The 20,482-nt window shown below is 39.8% G+C and overlaps 1 protein-coding gene across 6 annotated transcripts in view; it reads right to left on the reverse strand.

Moving 5' to 3' along the window:
* The window catches only part of RWDD2B (RWD domain containing 2B), a 171,680-nt gene that overhangs the window by 81,457 nt on the left and 69,741 nt on the right, over nt 1–20,482 (reverse strand). For all 6 annotated transcript variants that reach the window (XM_044071392.1, XM_044071390.1, XM_044071391.1 and 3 more), the window contains one exon: nt 5,646–6,011. In XM_044071392.1, coding sequence (XP_043927327.1) covers nt 5,646–6,011 — 366 coding nt within the window. The remainder of the gene's footprint in view (nt 1–5,645; nt 6,012–20,482) is intronic.

Consider the following 20,482-nt stretch of genomic DNA (forward strand, 5'->3'; position numbering starts at 1 on the left):
TAAAACAAAAAAATCTCTTGTTTTCCGCCTTACTGAACTAGAGTAGTCCAGTTTCAGAGTTGCTGATCCCTGGGCTTTGTTTTTAGTTCCTGTTACTGATCCATTGCCTTATTAGGAAGGAGGGAAGTTTCTTTGCTTACCAGTGGGAGTGGGAAGCACTGAGCGCCTTTTGTCTGATTTGGTGAAGTTTCAGCCAGAAACTAGTAGTCCATTGGTCGCTTTGGGCCAATTCCTAGCTCCCTTCAGCCCCTGCTATAAAACACGCTAAACGCTGTAAGCGATTTAGCGGAGTTCCCACTGTTGCACACAAGAGCAGCGGCAGTTAAACAAGGTTAAACTATTTGGGCCATCTAAATTCCACTCTTCCAATTTTCCCTTAAAACTACCTTCCTCGAGCTGTACTGCTGATCTAACCAGCATATCCTATAACTGAAAAGTTCATCTCTACTTGATTCCCAAGTAGACTATTCTCTATCTGTACAGCCTAGCACTTACTCCTACAGTACTTGCACCTTGATAAAGCACTCTTATTATAGATAGTACCCCACCAGCCTAAAACCCACTTCCCGAGTCCTTTGAAAGTCTCTTTATCTACTACTTCTAGTATGTCGAGGGATCAGTTGCTAGTGTCCTCTCCAGCTCAACTGGTGAACCTGGGAATATTGAGGCAATGTTACAACTGCCTCATGTACACAGACAATCCTCTCCTTCTCCCACAAAACACAAATACATGCGAGAGATGCAACTATACGGCCAAACTGGAGGCTGAGCTCTCTCAACATAGGACAGGCAAGACCAGACAGGAGGAGAAGGTAACCACACACAATACATACCCAGTCACACATGGTACCATCACAACTTCAAATCATACACATACTCACACAAAGACATACTCGAGGCTCTGATCAAAAATTTACCAAAACAGCAGAGGCCACCAAAGCAGACACCCAAACAACTACCACCTCACGACCCAACACATGCAACACATAGACCACACAGTCAGAGTGTCAAACAGTCACAGCCCTTAAGGCCAAACAAAATGCCAGACACACTTGTCATTGGTGATTCCATAGTCAGACACACTGACGTCCCGCCACCAGACTGAGTAAAGAGAAGGTCACAGTAAGCTGCCTGTCGGGCGCTAGAATCCGCCACATAACGCAAGCACTCAGGTCTCTCAACAGCAGGTACAAGTACGACTCAGTCATTGTCCACGCTGGTGTCAACGACCTGAGACGTACCTCCTTGGACTACATGAAAAGGGACATTGAGGAGCTCTCTGATTATGTAGCCCAGGCAGGTATGACCCTGACCTTGAGCAGTATCCTACCTTCACCTAGAATGATGCCACAATACAGTGATAAGATGATCAGCTTTAATAATTGGCTTAAATTCTGGTGTCATTCAAAGGGGATCCAATGTCTGTCTGCCTGGGATGACATGCTGGACAAGCCATGTTGTTTCGCAAGGGACGGCTTGCACCTGTCACCCCTGGACTTCCGGATATTGGCAAAGGCTCTTGCCACCCCCATAGTGCCTTTTTTAGGCAAGGCTAAAATTCTAAACCTACCACCCTACAACACCAAAAAGGAAAAAAACTAAGGGTAATGCTGCTCAATGCCAGAAGTCTCAATCTCAAGATGCATGCACTCGAGGCCCTTCTCAATATGGAGAACATTGATGTCTGTGCTGTGACAGAAACCTGGTTCAAGGCTCCTGAGAGCACCCCAGCACTAACAGGTTTCACCTCATATCATGCCCGCCCCAAAATCCGGACAAAACCAAGAAAGGAGGGGGTGTCCATATTCATAAAGGACACCCACACCTCAAGGTTGGTGGCAACGACGATGCATCGGAGACCATCCAGGTGCAATTAACCATAGGCAAGACTGCTCTGCAATTTGTAGCATGTTACAGGCCACCCTCTCAAACTCAGGAACCTCACATGGCCTTCCTGAAAACATTGGAGGATAAATGTATCTCCAAACACCATCATACTAGGTGACTTCAACTACCCTAATATAGACTGGGAACACTACTCAAGCCCTAACACTCTAACCCAAAGATTCCTGGAGTTCATAAACTCAAATGCCATGGAACAACTAGTCACCATCCCCACAAGAGGAGAAAACATACTTGATCTCATCATCACGAACATGGGATCAAAATGTTCAACACCGAAGTATACCCCTCACTGGTGAGATCAGATCATAAACTAATCTCGCTGGAGGTACTCATCCCGCCCCACCTGAAACAAAAAGACCACAGTGAAAAACTTCTCAAAAGCCGATTTCACACTTCTAAAAACTAGTGTGGTCTCCTTTAAGGCCCCTGAGCCAGTGGTAAACATTACTCAAACCGCTGAATCACTTACAAATGCCTTCTACCAGCACCTACAGGACTGCATGGATCAGGCAATCCCAAACAAAACTAAGACTCTCTGTACCAAAGGCAAGCGTCCAGTCTGGTGGACCCCAGCCATAAACAAGCTCTACAACAAAAGGAGGAAGCTACTACAAGATAGAGCAAAATCCTTGAAAGGTAAGACACCTTTAATCATTACAAGTAAAAAACTAAGAGCTCTCATAAAATCATCCAAGGCAAATTTTGAGAGAAAAATCGCCAAGGACTCTAAAGAGAATCATAAGGCCTTCTTTAGCTATGTTAGAAACCTAGGAGGAAACTCCCAGATATGCTCAGAATTAGTTCAAAATGATGTGAAAATTACTGAACCTACACACATTGCCAACATACTGGCTGACAGGTTCAGTGCAAACTTCTCCCCTCCCCAAAAGGAGAGATATCTATTCCAGAGGATTGTAGCCCCCAAACATCTCCAACGCCCAGGTGAGAACTGCCCTCACTAAGGCAAAAACACAGCATCCATGGGACCGGATGGTGTCCCCGGCTGTGTGCTTCATGAACTCAACGAGGAATTAAACCCACAGTTAGGACAGCTGTTTAATCTTAGCCTCACCTCAGGATACGTACCCAAGGAGTGGCGCACGGCGACTGTGGTCCCACTTCATAAGGGCGGTGCCTCCACAGACCCTGGAAATTACCGCCCCATTAGCTTGACAAGCCTTATCTGCAAAGCCATGGAGAGGATCATAATGGAACTCATAAATAAAGACATAGGGAACTTGCAGACTTTGGATCCAACCCAGTTTGGCTTTGTCAAAGGCAGATCCTGCCTCTTAAACTTGGTTGACTTTTTCGAGACAGCCACAAAGGCCATTGATGAGGGAAAGGCAGTCCATACAGCCTACCTTGACCTGGCAAAGGCCTTTGACACAATACCCCACTCAGGTATCATCGAAAAACTCATCAGCTTGAATGTAAACCCATACATCACAAGATGGGTTGCAAACTGGCTAAGTGACAGAACCCACAGGGTCAGAGTTGCTGGAGCCATGTCAGACTCAAAGCCTGTCACAAGTGGTGTCCCACAGGGCTCAGTCCTGGGTCCACTCTTGTTCGGCATCTACTTTTCTGAAGTACAAGCAAACACAGGAGGGTTATGGCTGACAAAGTTTGCAGATGACTGCAAACTGGGCCATAGTCGAAAACACATCTGACACAGATATCCTCCAGAAGGGCCTCACAGAAATGGATAACTGGTGCCAGAGCCATAGCCTGAAGTTAAACGCCAAAAAATGCATAGTCATACCCTTCGGGAAAAACAAGGTTACCCCTAGCTACCATATAGGTGGCAATCCACTGAGCACAGAAAAAGTCATCAGAGATCTGGGGACCCAGGTTGACAGTAGCCTTTCGTTTGGCACTCATGTTGCTAAAGTAGTTAGGAAAACCTTCTATATCACCCACCTGATCATGAAGGGATTCACATCTAGATCAAGGGAGGTCATCGTCCCCCTGTACTCATCACTCATTAGACCTATGATTGAGTACAATGCCCGCTCGAATGTATCTGACCAGACACCTGCTGCAGCTTGAAAGGCCCCAAAAGTTCCTCACCAAAAGGATAAAGGGTCTCAAAAATATGTCTTATGCTGCCCGACTGAAAGAACTCCAGCTCTATTCAGTCTCATACTGCTTGCTCAGAGGTGACCTGTGCCTGACATATAAGGCCATGTCAAACCCAGATTTGATGAATATGCTTCACCTCAAAAATCTAGATCCCTCAGAACCACAAGGGCGGGAGACTTAAACCTTGACACGGTTATAAATAGAACGTGCTGGAGGGACAGATTCATCACCCAGAGACTCCCTATGCTGTGGAACAAAATCCCGGTACATGTGAGGCAGAGCACCTCTCTGGCCTTGTTCAAGAGGAATCTTGACCAATGGATGGGAGATTGCAGATATACCCCAGGGATTACTTCAGTGTCACTGCTTGACAGAGGCACAGCAAAATGATAGGCATAGTTTTTATTCAAACTAAAGGGGTGGCGAAAGCCACATAACTATGGGCTAGGCTTATAAATGCCCTTGGGCAGATAGCCTAGTATGAACCTATGAACCTATGAACCTATGAACAAGCACACCATCAACAAAAGCTGCCTAAAATCATGATGGTAAGAAACATTAGTGTTTGCATGCATGTGTCTTGCAGTTGTTGGAACTGAAACCAGAATCATTACTTTTGCAAATATTCTGAGGCTATGTTAGACAGAAAACAGGCTGCATATTTGTGAAGTAGTGTGCTATTGATACACAAGTCTTTTCATCTCTGGACTCATTCACCTGATAGAAGTCAGGTGAGATGTTATGCTGTGTTATCACCTGTTTATATAATGGACTGTGCAATAGCACACAATTTGACAGGAGGGTTCCTTAAATGACTACTCTGAAAACTTCAAGCCAAAATTCAACAGAGTTAAAAAGTTATAACACTGCACAGGAACCAATTAGTTACAAAGGGCGGAGGAACTGTTTTACATTAAAATACACTATGCAACATGATTATCACACATGAACTAATCAAAGTAAAGTTCAAACTGAAAAAAATGGATATGTTCATTTTTATAAGTGCAACAAGACAATTGGGTCTGTGGATTGTACAAATATTACCACACGCCTAGGGATTATAAGGCACTCACCCTTTAGGCTCATGCCTCACAACACCCTTGGAATGCAGTAATATCTGTGCCATGCAAATCCTCTCATGCCTTACTGCATATGTAACATACAGCCTCATCAAGCATTGCTGTTTTCACATACCTGTATGATACTTCTTTTATTTGAAGATACTTTTCTCTGAATACTTTACTTATGATTTTTGATTTTCCATCTCTAACAATATATGCAAGATGGTTTAAAAACAAAAGAAATTCTAGAGAACCAGAAAGGGTTATTTATATAGTCTCTATAACCCAAGTGAGACCAAAAATGATGCCAGATTTCAAGTGTGACCTCTGTCTGGTTCACTGGCTTTCTCAAAGAAATGTGGTATGACGGTGGAGACTGATCAAACAAAACCTAGCTTGAAACAGTTTATTTTCTGATGACATGACTGCCTCAACATCCTGTGACACACTGTTTACCTCAAATTAGTGTGTAAAATGACTAAAAAAAATGGTGATTAAATATAAGATTCAAAAGTTTTCAGTTTTCAAAACTGTGGAACGAAACATGAATCCCAGTAAATAACACATTAAAGGCAAGCCAAAATAAAAACAAACCTTGACCAGAATTCTTCACAGAGACTCTGAGGTCCTTCTACACATACGACACCAGGTTTCCCAGGCATGCTGAATCCTGTTAACCGCAGTTCACTGGACCACTCCAAAATATTTTTACGTTTTTGTTTATTGTAGATATGATGACTGTAGATCCAAAGTCTGGTGAACACTGTATCTTTTGAGGATGCATCGTTTTCTTTTACCTTAGAAACTGTTTCTGTCTCCTTGCTTACATAACTGGCTGCATTTTCTTTCACCCATTCAGCTGCGCTAAAAACACACACCTCACCAATGCAGTTCTCTTTTAAATAGGTGTTCAGATCTGCATTCATTTGCACTTGCTGTGATCGACATAATGATGTAGATCTGAAAGTAAACATAAGCAGCCAAATAAGTGGTACTATGCTGATTTGGATTTAAAATAATGTTACTCTTGAAGACAAAAAAAGTGAACAAAAAAGTAGTGTAACACAGCTGTGAAGAATGTGAACTTCTCGACAGAAAAGAACACCACTTTCACTTTTAACATTAAGACTTCTTTTTAAGATGTTGGAATTCCTACAGGTACACAGTTTATGAAACTCATCAGTCTTCAAAGCTCTTGTAACTTTATTTATTTATTTAACATTTGTTAACCGGGAAAGTCCGACTTGGAATGAAGCCAGTTTTCAGTGGAGGCCCGGGGAGAATTGCTCCAGATGCATGTCTTTCTAAACTGATGAATATAATTATGCTAGTGTCCTTATGTGTAGCAGTACATGTCTGGGTTAGGTTTATCTGGGATTTAGTGACACCTACCATGGTAAGGGCATGAGGGAGAAGTCTAGATGACAACATTTCAAAATTAGCCACAAATAAATCCCAATATAACCTGCATCTAAATTGTATGCTATGCCTTATAATTTGTTGGCTTACTTATTTTTTGAATTCCATTTTGATTGTTTATATATTTGTAATACTAGTTTCCTTAGTCATTATTTGTAAATAAACAATGTCATTTCTGTTACATAGCAGTGCAGCCCCTCCCCTCCACAACAAACACGTAGATTTAGCTTTGTTTTCAGCTGTTAATTCTCTCAATGCCCTTCAGAGAGCTGCATAATGACACAGACAGACAGACAGGCAGACATGCACATAGACAAACATTTGAAGTTTGAGCTGGCATCTTCCATCCTTGTGTTGTAATTAAAAAACAAAAGAAGAAATGCTTTAGGTAGTACAAGCTAATGGATTAGTTTTCAATACACAATGTTGCCTTGTTAAAATATTTGAGTGCCTGGCTAGTAAGAATAGATATGGGTGGGTGTTGTGTAAAGTGACCATACAGTAGCATATCACATATGAATTAAAAAGAACAACAAGAAATGTCGGGCAGCACCAGACCACATTGCTTTAACTTGTAGCTGCTGGCTACCGTGATGTGTACCATAGGTATATCAGTCATCTGAATATCCAGAGATTCCTTGCTGGTCCAGTGGTAGTGATAACTATGCAGGGGGTTCTGGGTTCAGAAAGACAAGTGTCAGTGTTTTCCTTTCTTGTTCAGTTACTACTACATTAGTAGGTTACTCATTTTACTTGTTTATACTACACTGGAAGTTTGTGTGTTAAAAACAGACATTATCAGAGACTCAAAATGGAAATGAGAAATAATGATTTTCTTCTTTAAGAATGTAATACTTTACTGATAAATTAACATAAAAATATACAATCTTCATGTATGATGTATCCAGAAATATACTGGTGGCTGCCCAGATCTCACCAAAACCTAAATGCCTGACATAACACTGACTAATACAGGCTAAGTAAGCCAAAAACAATGTTTAGAAATAGCTACACACACATTTTACAATTAATACTGTACATCAGTTCTCCATTTTTATTCACATCTTGATACCAACCGGTCTACTTGATATTTTTGCTTAGTACTCCGCCACATTTCCCAGCTCATACTGTCAAATCTCCTGCATCAGTCTGAGTAGATCAGCTATAGTGGATGGATCTGTTAATTTTCATTTTCTGTTTATACGTTTCATTGCTGCCAGCATGACCAAGCAAATTAATCTCCTTTTTTTGCACCCCTTAATCCAGATGTTCATCCTAGTAAAAATGAATTCCTAGACTGAACTAGTCCACACACCCTAATTTTTGTTGAAAATGTATGCAGATCCTTTTGAAAATTGTCCAACACTCTGCACTGCCAGCATATATGAATCCAATGTCCATTACCCTCATCTTTACATCTCCATCACCTCCCAGGAATCTCAGAATAAGCAATATTTAACTTTCTATGGCTATAACAAAAATGATGCAGACATTTTCAGCAGAAAAAAAAACTAAACCTTACAGAGAATTTGGGAACTAGGTACGCTTCTCTCCATTGCTTTAAGGTAATGTTTGTATCTAGTTTTCTTTTCTTCTCTTTTTCTCACCAGTGGCTTGCCCCACTATTATTTTTTATGCTTTGGTATGTTCTACATATCACTCCCTTCACCTTTCCCAGCTCTGCTTTAGGTTCTATTATAAACTGAATTCATTTGGGCACTTGACCTAATTTTGCCAGCACTTTTCTTCCTCTTCTGGTATTCCATTTTTAATGCTTAACAGAGCAAATGTTATATATTAGCCAACTCAAAATACTCCCGGGCTTCCTCCCACGACACAACTGCTTCCTTTATTTTCAAATAGGTTCATAAGTAGGTACTAAGCTATCGGCCCTAGGGCCTATACAAGCCTAGCCAAAAATGTACCCTGGCTTTAGCCACCCAAGAAAATTATTTTCCTGTGCCCTTGTCAAGCAGAGGCACAGAGGTGATCCCTGGGGTGAATTTACTATTTTCCATCCAATCATCAAGTTTTTTCTTGAAGAGTGCTAATAAGGAGCTTTGTTTGATATAGACAGGTAGTTTGTTCCAGAGTATGGGAAGTCTCTGGGACAGGAATCTATCCCTCCAGCATATTCTGTTTATTGTGGTGACAAGGTTTAGGTCCCTAAAGCGTGTAGCTTGGAGGGATTGAGATTTCTTTAAGTGGAGCATGTCCAACAGCTCTGGGTTTGACATAGCTTTGTATGTTAGGCAAAGATCGCCTCTGAGTAGGCGATATGCGATGGAGTAAAGCTGGAGTTTTTTGAGACGGTCTCTGTAGGGCATCTGTTTGAGGCCGGTAATAGTCTTTGTGAGGTATTTCTGCAGCCTTTCCAGTTGTTGTGGATGTCTTGTCAGGTACATACCAAAAGGGGCATTGTACTCTATAATGGGTCTAATGAGTGACGAGTAGAGGGGAACAATGACCTCTTTTGTTCTGGATGAGAAACCTTTTGTGATGAGGTGTGCCACGTAGAAGGATTTCCTGACTACTGTGGCGATGTGATTATCAAGGGAGAGACTACTGTCCATCTGTGTCCCAAGGTCTCTTATCACACTTTCAGTGTTAAGTAGACTACCACCTATGTGGTGGCTCATGGGTACAGAGTTTTTACCAAAGGGGATGACAATGCACTTTTTGGTATTGAGCTTGAGGCCATGGCTTTGACACCAGCATCCGCCTCAGTGAGGCCCTTTTGTAGGATGTCCACATCATTAGGAGTTTCAATTATGGCTCCTAGTTTGCAGTCATCTGCGAACTTCGTTAGCCAAAGACCTTCTGTGTTAGCCTGTACTTCTGAAAAGTAGATACCAAACAGGAGAGGACCCAAGACTGAACTCTGTGGTATTCCACGTGTCACTGGTCTGAAGTCAGATTTGGAGTCTGTTACTTTCACAGTGTGGGTTCTGTCAGTGAGCCAGCTGGCAACCCATCTTGTGACATGGGGATTTATACCTAGTTTAGTGAGTTTATCTATAATTCCAGAGTGGGGGATGGTGTCAAAAGCCTTAGTGAGATCTAGATAGGCTGTATGAACCACCTTACCCTTGTTTACAGCTTTGGTGACTGCTTCAAAGAAGTCAATCAGGTTTAGAAGACATGATCTGCCTTTTACAAACCTGAACTGGGTGGGGTCCAGAGTTTGGAGATTACCAATGTCTTTTTTTATAAGTTCCATGATGATATTTTCCATGGCCTTGCAGACCAGGCTCATTAGCCTAATGGGGCAGTAGTTCCCTAGGTTCGTGGTGGCCCACCCCCTTTGTGGCACAAAGCCTGAGGTGAGGCTATGATTGTCCAAAAAGACGAATAGAATAAGAAAAACTCACTTTAATAAAACAACAAAGCTTTTGGGGATAACCCTTCTTCAGTATTAGTCAAAACAAGACTTTTGACTAACACTGAAGGTTTATCCCCGTTTTGACTAACACTGAAGAAGGGTTATCCCGAAAGCTTTGTTGTTTTATTAAAGTGAGTTTTTCTTATTCTATTCATCTTTTTGGATATTCTACTCTTGGAATAGAGAAGACTAAAAACTTCAGGTTGAAGTTTTGTGAGGCTATGATTGAACATGGTGCTTAGGTGGGGTGCCAGTTCATTCTGTAGTTCATATAGAACACAGCCTAGGATGTTGTTAGGTCCCATGAATGCTGTGTTCTTGGCTTTGGAGAGAGTGTTTTTTACCTGTGCAGCCATGATTACAGGAACTTTGCCTTCTTCTGGTATAGAGATGGGCCCTTTAGAGGGTGGGGGTAAAGTTAGCACTGAACCTATCTGCCAGGATGCTGGCAATATCAGTTGGTTCTGTATATTTAGTGTCATTGTGCTGTAACTCAGAGCAGATCTGAGTGTTGCCATGGAGATTCTTGACATAGCTACAGAATGCTTTGTGGTTGTCTTTAGAATCAGTGGCAATTTTGTTTTCATAACTAGCTTTGGAGAATTTTATGAGGGATCTCAGCTTCTTACTGATGCTGACCAGGGAGTTCTTCCAGTCATGGGATTGTACTCTTTTTTTGCAACAGTTTCTTTCTTCTGTTTTAGAGTTTGTTTATGGCAGGGGACCACCAGATTGGCTTCCTTTTTTTGGAGGATAGCATCTTAGTTCTGTTAGGGATAGCACAATCCATGCACTCATGTAAGTGCTTATAAAGTGCATTTGTGTAGGATTCAGCAGTCCTACCTCTATAGTCTGTCTGCATGGGCGTCATGAAGTTTGCCACTTCTGTCTTAAGAAGTGTGAAGTTGGCTTTGGAGAAATGTTTTACATTGGTTTCCCTAATGGAGGGTGGGGGTGGGATGTGCATGTCTAGGCTGATTAGCTTGTGGTCGGATCTGACCAACGAGGAATTGACCTCTGGTGTGGAACACCGGTTGCTCATATATTGGTAATGACCAGATCTAGGCTATTGCTGCCCCTGGTGGGGGTGTGGATAAGTTGATCCAAGGCGCTGAAATTTATGAATTCCAGAAAACGTTGAGCAAAAGAGTTGGTACACGAGTAGTTTTCCCAGTTAATGGTGGGGTAGTTGAAATCGCCCATTATTAGGGTGTTGCGTTGTACCCCAATATTTTCCAGTGTATCAAGAAATGAGGAGTGGGAATCCTGGGGCATGGTGGGGGATCTGTAGCAAGTTACAATTTGGATTGTGGTCTTGCCCAGAGTTAGTTGCACTTGGATAATCTCGGATGCATTATGCTGAGCAACTAGCCTGGAGGTGTGGATATCCTTAATGAATATGGACACGCCTCCACCTTTAGTGTTCCCAGAATCTAGGTTCCAACCACTGATTACCTGACAAACTACTCAATACACACTGGTCCTTCCTATCTCACTTCCTGGGAAGATATCCTATCACAGTACCTATTTTTTCCAACTAGTATACTGCTTTTTGAACAGAATTTCTTTTCCTGATACACACACACATACACCTTTCTGATTTAATTTTTTTTTTTTTTTTTTTTTACTTTTTAATAATTTAATTTTAAAGAAGGTTGTGAACATCCTTTCATTTTACCTATCATAGTGACCTAATTTCAATAGGTACCTTTCCCACTCTTGTGGAGGGGAGGCAAACATTTGATAACATTAATAGAACACTGATGATCCAGGGGGAAGCAAAAAATAACACTTGGTGGGATTTGATGTAAAGAAAGTATTTGACAGAGTAAGCTTGAATTTTATGAGAAGGGCAATGGAAGAATTTGCATTCCCTGACACAATAATAAGGTTAATGTGGAGAATGTATGAGGGATTGCAGGAGAATATTAAAGTGGGGGTGTTCTCTTGACGAGTTCTGTTTGAACAGAGGAACAAGGCAGGGGTGTAGTCTTTCCCCTTTGTTATTTGTGTTATATTTAGAACCATTGACAAAGAAAATAAGGGACTTAAAATTCAAGAATATAACTGGTATGGTAATCACGAAGATTTTATGCACAGATGATATTATTTTGTATCTGATAAAACCAGAAAAGGACATTTCAGTGTTGTGGAACATTCTGACACAGTTTCAAGTCTTTTTCGGGATACAAACTTTATGAATATAAAACAAAGGCAATAGCTGTAAACTATGTACCCACTCCTGAATTGATTTAGCAATACCTATATTTATTAGGACATGATAAAATGAAGCACTTATGTGTATGGGTTAAGAAGGATTCTGTTATGGCAGCTAAGGATATGTGGGAAGAGACTAAACAAATGATAATACAAAAACTGAGAAAATGGAAGCTCTGTTTTATGGATATAGATAGCAAGATACAAGCATTGAAAATGTTTTTAGTTTTATACACGTCAGGCATATCTTTCTTTATCAATCAGAGGAAAAGTGGTGGATAGCAATTAATAAAGAGCTGAAGGATTTTATCTGAGAAGGGAAGAGGGCAAGAGTCAGGTGGGATAAGTTGATCTTTCTTATAGAACAAAGTGGTCTGGGGTTACCTGATTTGAAGGGTTTTTCAGAGCTACACAGTTAAGGCTCATAAGATACCACAAGCAGAAAGCTATAATTCAAAGTGGAAAGGGATGAAGAAACTGTGGGGAAGCTCAAGAAATAAGGACAGACTGGGATTTTGGATGCTGATCCTTAAAGAGAATTCCAATAACCATAGAATATATTATATTCATAAAGCAGCAGAAAGTATTCTAAGAACTAAGGCAACATGGGAATGGTGAAAGGAGATTCTGCCAATAGGCAAGAGGGAGCTGGGACTTACTGGAAAAACTGCTAAAGGAATCAAGGTATTGGGAGCAAATAATCAGAGAGGGAAAGGTAATAGAATGGGAAGAGGCCAAGAATTAATTTGGGCCTTCACTATCAAGGACTGACAGAGTACAGGCAAGGAGAAAGGAATAGGGAGATCCTAAGTGAAAGATCAGCACTGGTAGAGTTTTTAGTAGGATTTAGAACAAAAGCTGTTGTTAAAAAAGGGATAATTAGTAGGGCATATGAAATATTGCATGATAACTATAGAATCAATCACAGAAGGTTAGAAAGGATTGGGAAGACAGACTGGATAAGCAATTCACAAAGAAACAATGGGAGGATATATGTGTGGTGCCCACACACACACATAACAAAGTCTAGATGATTTAGGATCTTTGCTTGGAAGTGTTTGCATAGATATTTTCATACCCCAGATAGATGCCAAAGAGTTTTTCCTTAGGTAGATTGCAAATGCTGGAGGTGTGATGGGGAGAAAGAGGTAATTAGGAACATAGTTTTTGGGGGGGTAATGAGTGGTAGACTTTAAAAATTCCTTGCAGACTACCCTGTCAGAAATACTGAGTGAGCAAGATGATGTAACTAAGGAAATTAATTTTTTTTTATCTGTGCAACAGAATCAGAATTGCCTAGACATAGTAAGGCATTGCTGAGTTTAATTTGAGTTACTGCCGAAAAAGCAATTCCTTTAAAATGGAAATTAAAGTCTAAGCCAACCATAATAGAAAGAGTGAATACAGTAGCAGAGATTAAAGAAACCTATCTTTAGAAAAGGGAAGGAACAAAATGGGAACTGTAGGAGCAATACACGCAGAATAATATTTGGAGGAGGAATGAGGTTTAAGGGGAGGCAAGAACTGAATGAGCTATGTAATGTTTTCTAGAAGATTATAGGTGATGTATAATGTTTGCAAGTGAAAATGTCAACATGGTTGTTTTCATTTATATAAATGCATGTCATAAGTAATAATTCAATAAAGATGATTCTTGTTTAAACAACATACATTTCTCAATGATAACCACAACAGAAGACCTCTTATTCTCTGCTTGTACTGTAAAAAGAATTTCAGCCTCTGTAGCTCCTCCTCATCCTGCTTCCTGCCACAGCTTTCCACCATAAACTATAATTTGGTAGTTACATGGCTTCAAAATGACCTTTCTTGTTAGGAAGAGTCTCCTCTCTCTGGTTTGTAGGCAGCATTATTTTATCCCACTTCACTCTTCGACTTCAGCCTTCCAAAATCACTTCCTTTAGTTCCTTGTCTATTTTCTGATACACAGAAACCTCAGGGGCATAAAAGCAGGACTGGCCTAGTCCCATGATTAACAAGACTAAGTAGATTTTTTGTAGTTAGAATCTTGCTACACAAGTCTAATCTTAACATCTCATAAACTGTTATTGTCCACACTACTTTATTTATGGTCTTTTCCCATAACTCTTTGGCAGTATCTTCTATATTGGCCTTAAGTATTACCCTCCCTCCACAAGTATTTAATTTTATCATTACCCCAAAAATAACAATACTGCTGCATTAAGTCACTAGTGGACAAAACGTTTGCAGTAACTGTCCTTGTTTTACCAGGATTAATTTTATATCCTAAACTGCTTCAATACACTAAACAGGATAGAGATTCCTTTAGTCAGATCATACTAAAACATTATGCCATCTGCAAATAGGGCTACTTTAAACTGTGAGATGAACTAAATTATAACCTTTCATTGCTGTCTAATTTTTTCTGCCAAAAGTCCAATGTTAATGCAAACAAGAATGAGGAAAACTGGCACTCCTGCCTAGTACCTTCATGCAAATTAAACTTCCCTGACAATCTACTGACTATCCTTATTTTTGCCCGAGATCTGGTATAAATTCTTCTTAAAAGGCTGATCAATGCACCTGGAATCACATTTTTTGCATGTGTACTCTGTCAAATGTTTTCTCTACATCCAGACTGACGAGAATAAATTGCTTTTGTCTTTCCATCTCCCTTTGAATTATAACTGTTCTATTAACATTATTAAATGTCTGCCTCCCTTCAATAAAATCACACTGATCTTGGTCTATCAGCTTCGGTAAGATCCTAATCACTTTCATTGCCAAGAGAGACATAAACACTTTATAATCTATAATCATGGTTTAACACAGAAATGGCCCTATAAGCTTCTGGGTGAGTAAGACTGTTCTCCTCTTTGGATAAAAACCACCATGACTGCTCGTTCCAAGAACACATGATTTTCCCCTGCTCTATACACTTGGAGAAATAAAACCTTTAAAGCCTCAGTAACATGCCCCTGCAGGGATTCCATTAATACCAGATGATTTACCTTCTGATTGTTCCACCAAACTCTTTTAATTTTTTTCCACACTAATCCTTGCACTTTCCCCTAGATGCAACATTTGCAAATCCCTAGTAAATGCACACTTTTTGCTCCATTCTCAGTTCCCAAGAATTACAGCCATGTAACTTTTCATAGTACACCATAAAGTAGTCTAAAATCTCTTCTATTTGTCTAGGTACCTTTCCAAGCTGGGACTTCTAGGTCTAGTAATTAGCCTTTTCGACTTTTTGCTGTCTCACTTTCATAGCTAATATTTCTTTTACTGTTGGGTTAGTATAACAAAACTGATCCAATGAAGCTACCTTTTTTTCAAAAATCATATCTGAGTGTGCCTCTATCTTTTCTTTCCCTTCCTCATAGCTACTATGCTCCACCCTACTCATCTTCCCCATATGCCCATGGATATCCTTAATCGTCTGTAAATTTTCCTTCAACTCATCGTGCAGTATTCTCTCTCTCTGCATATAACTCTCTCCCTAAAGGATTCTTTCAAGTCTTCCCAAACCAAATCCATATTCTGATTGTGAAGGGTAATGTTACCTAGGTCCTAACTGAGGGTTTCATCTATCCATGTCTTCAAAATGTTCCCTCTTAAGGAAGATGGAAACTTCCAATGTCTTCACTAACAAAGAGATACCAGCAACTATTTCAATGTACAGCTGCATTATCTGATAATGTTATCAGATGTGTTTCTACTCCTGCATCTGAACGTCATACTAGTTACATATATTCCATCCATCTTCCTAATCCCATGGCTGTATTCTCCTTCCCACACATCTTAAGGCATTTTTTTTTCATAAATTTTCATTTCAGTGATATGTATGTCCTTCCAGGTTCCCCTGACGCATCCATCTGATCACAAATTACAATATGATCGCCCATCATTATAAACATACCTTCCTCTGCTGACTTATTAATTCGCCTAAGCATTTTTTCAGGTCTTGTACTCCTGTTTTTGGTACGATATTTACTGATGCTACAGAAATACTTGTGCCCTAACAGGTTCCATTTATCATCACAAAGCTACTCTCTTTGTCCTGTATCATGTTTCCCACACATAATGGACACCCCTTGCCACTAACGCACCCCTTTTAGGCTGATCATTCAACCCTGCATAATACCCTTCTTAGAACCCTTTTCTCCATAAATGTTGAGGCTCTGCAATACACAAATTTATTTCTTGTAACAGAGTAATCTAAATCCTACTGTAGTGAATATATGTATGCAGTCTTTCCCTCTTAAAACACCAACCCTTTTCATTAGACAACAGCATACTCATTCAAATTTTAAATCATATCCCTTAATGCACTTTTCTCTACCTTTGTCTTGCAAATTGTGCTGTACAACTCTGTCTCTGCATACATACCTGTTTTTGTCTACTTGGAAAACAACTATTTACAGTATGCTCATAAAACCTCGAGCACTGTACCATTAAAACCACTCTGAAGTAATAACTAACAATGATAAACTGTAACCAGAAAAACACAACAAACAGCATTTAAACCTCTTCAGTGTTATATACAGAGCAGGCATATTTTTTATCAACCAGAGGAAAAACTGTGGATAATAATTATTAAACAACTGAAGGAACTTATAAGGGGAAGAGGTTCGGAGGTAAATAGGATACATTGATTCTCCCCACTGAACAGTGTGGTTTAGGATTACCCGATTTGAAAGGACACTTTAGGGCTATTCACTTAATGCTCATATAGATGTAAAACTCAAACAGAAGAGTATAAATTAAAGTAGAAAGGAATGGTAAGAGTTGAGAAAAAAGGAGAGGGTAGTATTTTGAGTGTAGGCCTTTAAGGTGAAAAAGAACAACCATAGGAAATAACACAATTATTTAGAATATAGCAAAAATTATTCTAAAAACTAAGCAAACATGGGAATGGAGAAAGGAGGTTTTACCAATAAGGGTGAAAGCAAGTAGGGGTATAAAAAAACAGGCAAGAGGGGTTTGGCATCTACTGAAGAAAAATAGTAAAGGGACCACGGTATTGGGATCAAATAATAAAATAACTAAGGAGGAGAAGATAAAAGAGTGGTGTGAGGCTAAGCAGAAGTTGAACTGCAGGTTAGAAACTGTCTCCTCTTCTAGGGACTGATTCCAAAGTATAGGCAAACAGAAAGGGATATGGGAGTTCTAAGTGAATAGTCAGTTCTGGCAGACTTTTTAGTTGCATCTAGAATAGAAGCTGCTGTAAAAAGTGAATAATTATTATGACATATGCAATACTGCATGATAACAATAAGAATCAATCAGAAGAGGCTACAAAAAAATTGAAAAGGGAGATTGGAAAAGCAATTTACAAAGGAAGAGTGGGATGACATCCGTATGACTTACAAGTACACAATAAAGTTCAGAAGGTTTAAGATTTTTTGCATGGAAGTGTCAGTGTATGTATTTCTACAGACCAAGCAGACTTCAGGGAACCTCCCTAAAATAGACAGCAAATGCTGGGGGTGTGATGGAAAAGACAGAGGCAACTGGCAGCATGTTTTCTGGGAATGTAACAAGTTGGCAGATTTGAAAAAATACCTACATAGTACTTTGCAGCAATATCGATAGAGCAAATTATTGTAATTAAGGACATGATTCTTTTGAGCTCAGATAAATGATATGAAATACCTAGACACAGTACGACTTTACCATGTTTAACGCTACTGTCTGCCACAAAATAATTACTAGAAAATAGAAATAAAAAATTAAGCCAACAGTAACTGATGTATTGAATATTACAAAGGAGGTAAAAGAACCAGAGGTGGGATTTTTAGGAAAGAGAAAATTACACAGAAATACATGGAATTCATGGTAACAATAAATACAGAGTCATGTTCAGGAGAAGTGAACTTTAAGGGAATGCAGGAACTGAGAAATTTATGTAATGCTGGAGTGAATGAAAACTGTTAAAAGGAAAAATATGGATGGATGGATGGATGGACGAAAATAATAATGGAAATGCTGATATGGTTTGATTTATTTTCTATTGCTGTATCTATGCACATCATTTTTAAATGCCATTTTAATAAAGATTTAACAAAAATTTACAATCCATTTTCTCACTACTTTAAATAGCTTTAATTTAAAGTAATTGAGGTCCCCCCCCACCTCTCTTTCTTGAGCTTTAGTATTAAAATTATATTCTAGTCTGCCTCAAATGCTGGTTGATAATTCTGTTAACCATCCTTGCTACTACACTCTCCCATGGAACTTCTTCTTAACTCTTTCTTCACTTTGTTTTTTTTTAAGGCCAGTTATACTCCACTTTCCATGTAATGGTATGCCTGCCATTCAATGCTGGGTTGTTTTTGCCCCAACTGACTCTTTAGTTAATTCACTACAGGTATAAACTGGTAGTTTTAGATCACTCTAACTTTTTTCCTGATCATTTGAACAGGAGAAACAAATATTATTGGGGAAGACCAAGTACCTCACTTTCATTTCCTTTCCAGTTGCTAATACAGTACAAAGTTACTCATTTATACTGCATTAGATGCCTTTGTACTTTAAAAAATCACCATTATGGTGGTTTCCTAGTGGATACCTGAAAAAAACGGTTCAACTCTCAGGGATTCACTGTCAATGTGGTAGTTCTCCAGGGAAGATGACTTCCAAAAGGATATGATAATGCTTTTTTTGGCATTTAGTTTCAGCCCATATTTCTGGCGTCAGTTATTCAGTGAAGTAGGTGCTAAACAGGAAAGGTCTCAGCACTGACTGGTCTCCTTGTGTAGATAGGACTCAGAAAACAAAACAGGGGAAGCTATCTGTGAGCAATTAGAAATCCCGCAGGTGACATAAGGGTTTATTCATTATTTATTTATCTTTTCTACTATGCTCGAGTGTGAGATTGTGTCAAGAGCTTTGACCAGGTCAAGGCATGTGGTGTGTACTGTTTTACCTTCATCCATTGCTTTGATGACCTTTTCAAAGAAGTCCACCAGGATAAGTAAGCATGACCTGCCCTAGACAAATCCAAACTGAGAACAATCCAATGTTTGGAAGTCCCCTATGTCCGTACTGCTTAATTCCGTGGTAAGGCTTTCCATGGCTGTTCATATGAGGGTGGTCAGACTTATGGGTTTTGTAATTGCCTGGGTCCATGAAAGGACCTCCTTTATGCATGGAAAAGACTGCAGCTGTTATACATTCGATTGGTATGAAAACCTCTATGGAGGCTGAGGTTGAACAGTACTGCTGGGGGGAGGTGCTAAATTGTGCTTTATACTACTAAAGATGTGTCCAGGGATATTGTTAGGATCCATCGATGCAGTATTTTTAGCTTTTAATAGCGCTTTCAGAACTTGGTTTTGTGTGAGAGCTGTAAGACAGCTGGTTTCAGTATATCTTGTTGAATAGACAGAAAGTGAAAGTGGTAAAATGTAATTATATCAGCCTCAGTGTAGGTAATATAGCTCACAATTAGCATAGCACACTGTTGCATTTTACTTCTAAGATTATGAAAATAACTAAAAAGGCGTTATGACTGCCTCTAGCTTAGGTGGCTATTTTAGCCTCAAACTTGGCTTTTGTGGGTTTGATTAAACTTTTGAGTTTTTTTATTTGAATGATAAGGGCTCTGTCAGTCTGGGAATTACTTTTCTTACTTTTGGTCAAAATTTTCTTCCTTTTATTGCAAAGCCTGTTGGTATTACACTTCGGGGGGGGGGGGGTTGTTTTTGAGGTATGCCCTATGCTGGTTCCTACACGGTACAGCTGCTATAGTGCAGTGGTGTACATTTTTGCATATTCAGCAGACATAAGTGGGTTTGGTGGGGATATGAAGCTTGCCAATGTATTACTTAGAAGTACGTAGTTTGTCTTTGAGATTTTTCTAAAGGTACCTTGTGTGGAATGGGTCTCTGCTTTCAATTTTATTTCTAAGGAGACAGCTTTATGGTCAGACATAACATGTGATGAAGATAAGCAAGATGCATCCATATTAGTAAGGACAAGAGCTAAGAGCCAATATGTCATCCATATTAGTAAGGACAAGAGCTAAGAGACAATATGTTGTCATCCCCAGTGGATACTCTGCTTGACGGTTTGTATTGACAAAGTCCAAGAATTTCTGTGCTTGTGCACTAGTAGTGGTGTAGTACTTCCCAGCCTATAGCAGAATAGTTTAAAATCACCTAGGGATACTGTACTGAGTTTAATACTGAGCAGTTCCAGTTCCTGTATATCATGGTTGTGTCTTCTTGGATCAGAGTGGACCTTTCTGATGGTTATTTGGACATGAAGAAGTTCTAGTGCATCATGCTGCTTTACCAGCCTTGATGTGAGTCTCTTCTAGATGAATATTGAGACACCTCCACCTTTTTTTCCCTCCTGCGCAGTAGCTGGTCTAAACATGTAGAAGGTGTTTTAGCCCTGCAGAAGTAGACAGCTCTCAGCCAATTTA

Source organism: Protopterus annectens, chromosome 5.part0, assembly GCF_019279795.1.
Source record: "Protopterus annectens isolate FY-2018-M chromosome 5.part0, PAN1.0, whole genome shotgun sequence".
Lineage (NCBI taxonomy): Eukaryota > Metazoa > Chordata > Ceratodontiformes > Protopteridae > Protopterus > Protopterus annectens.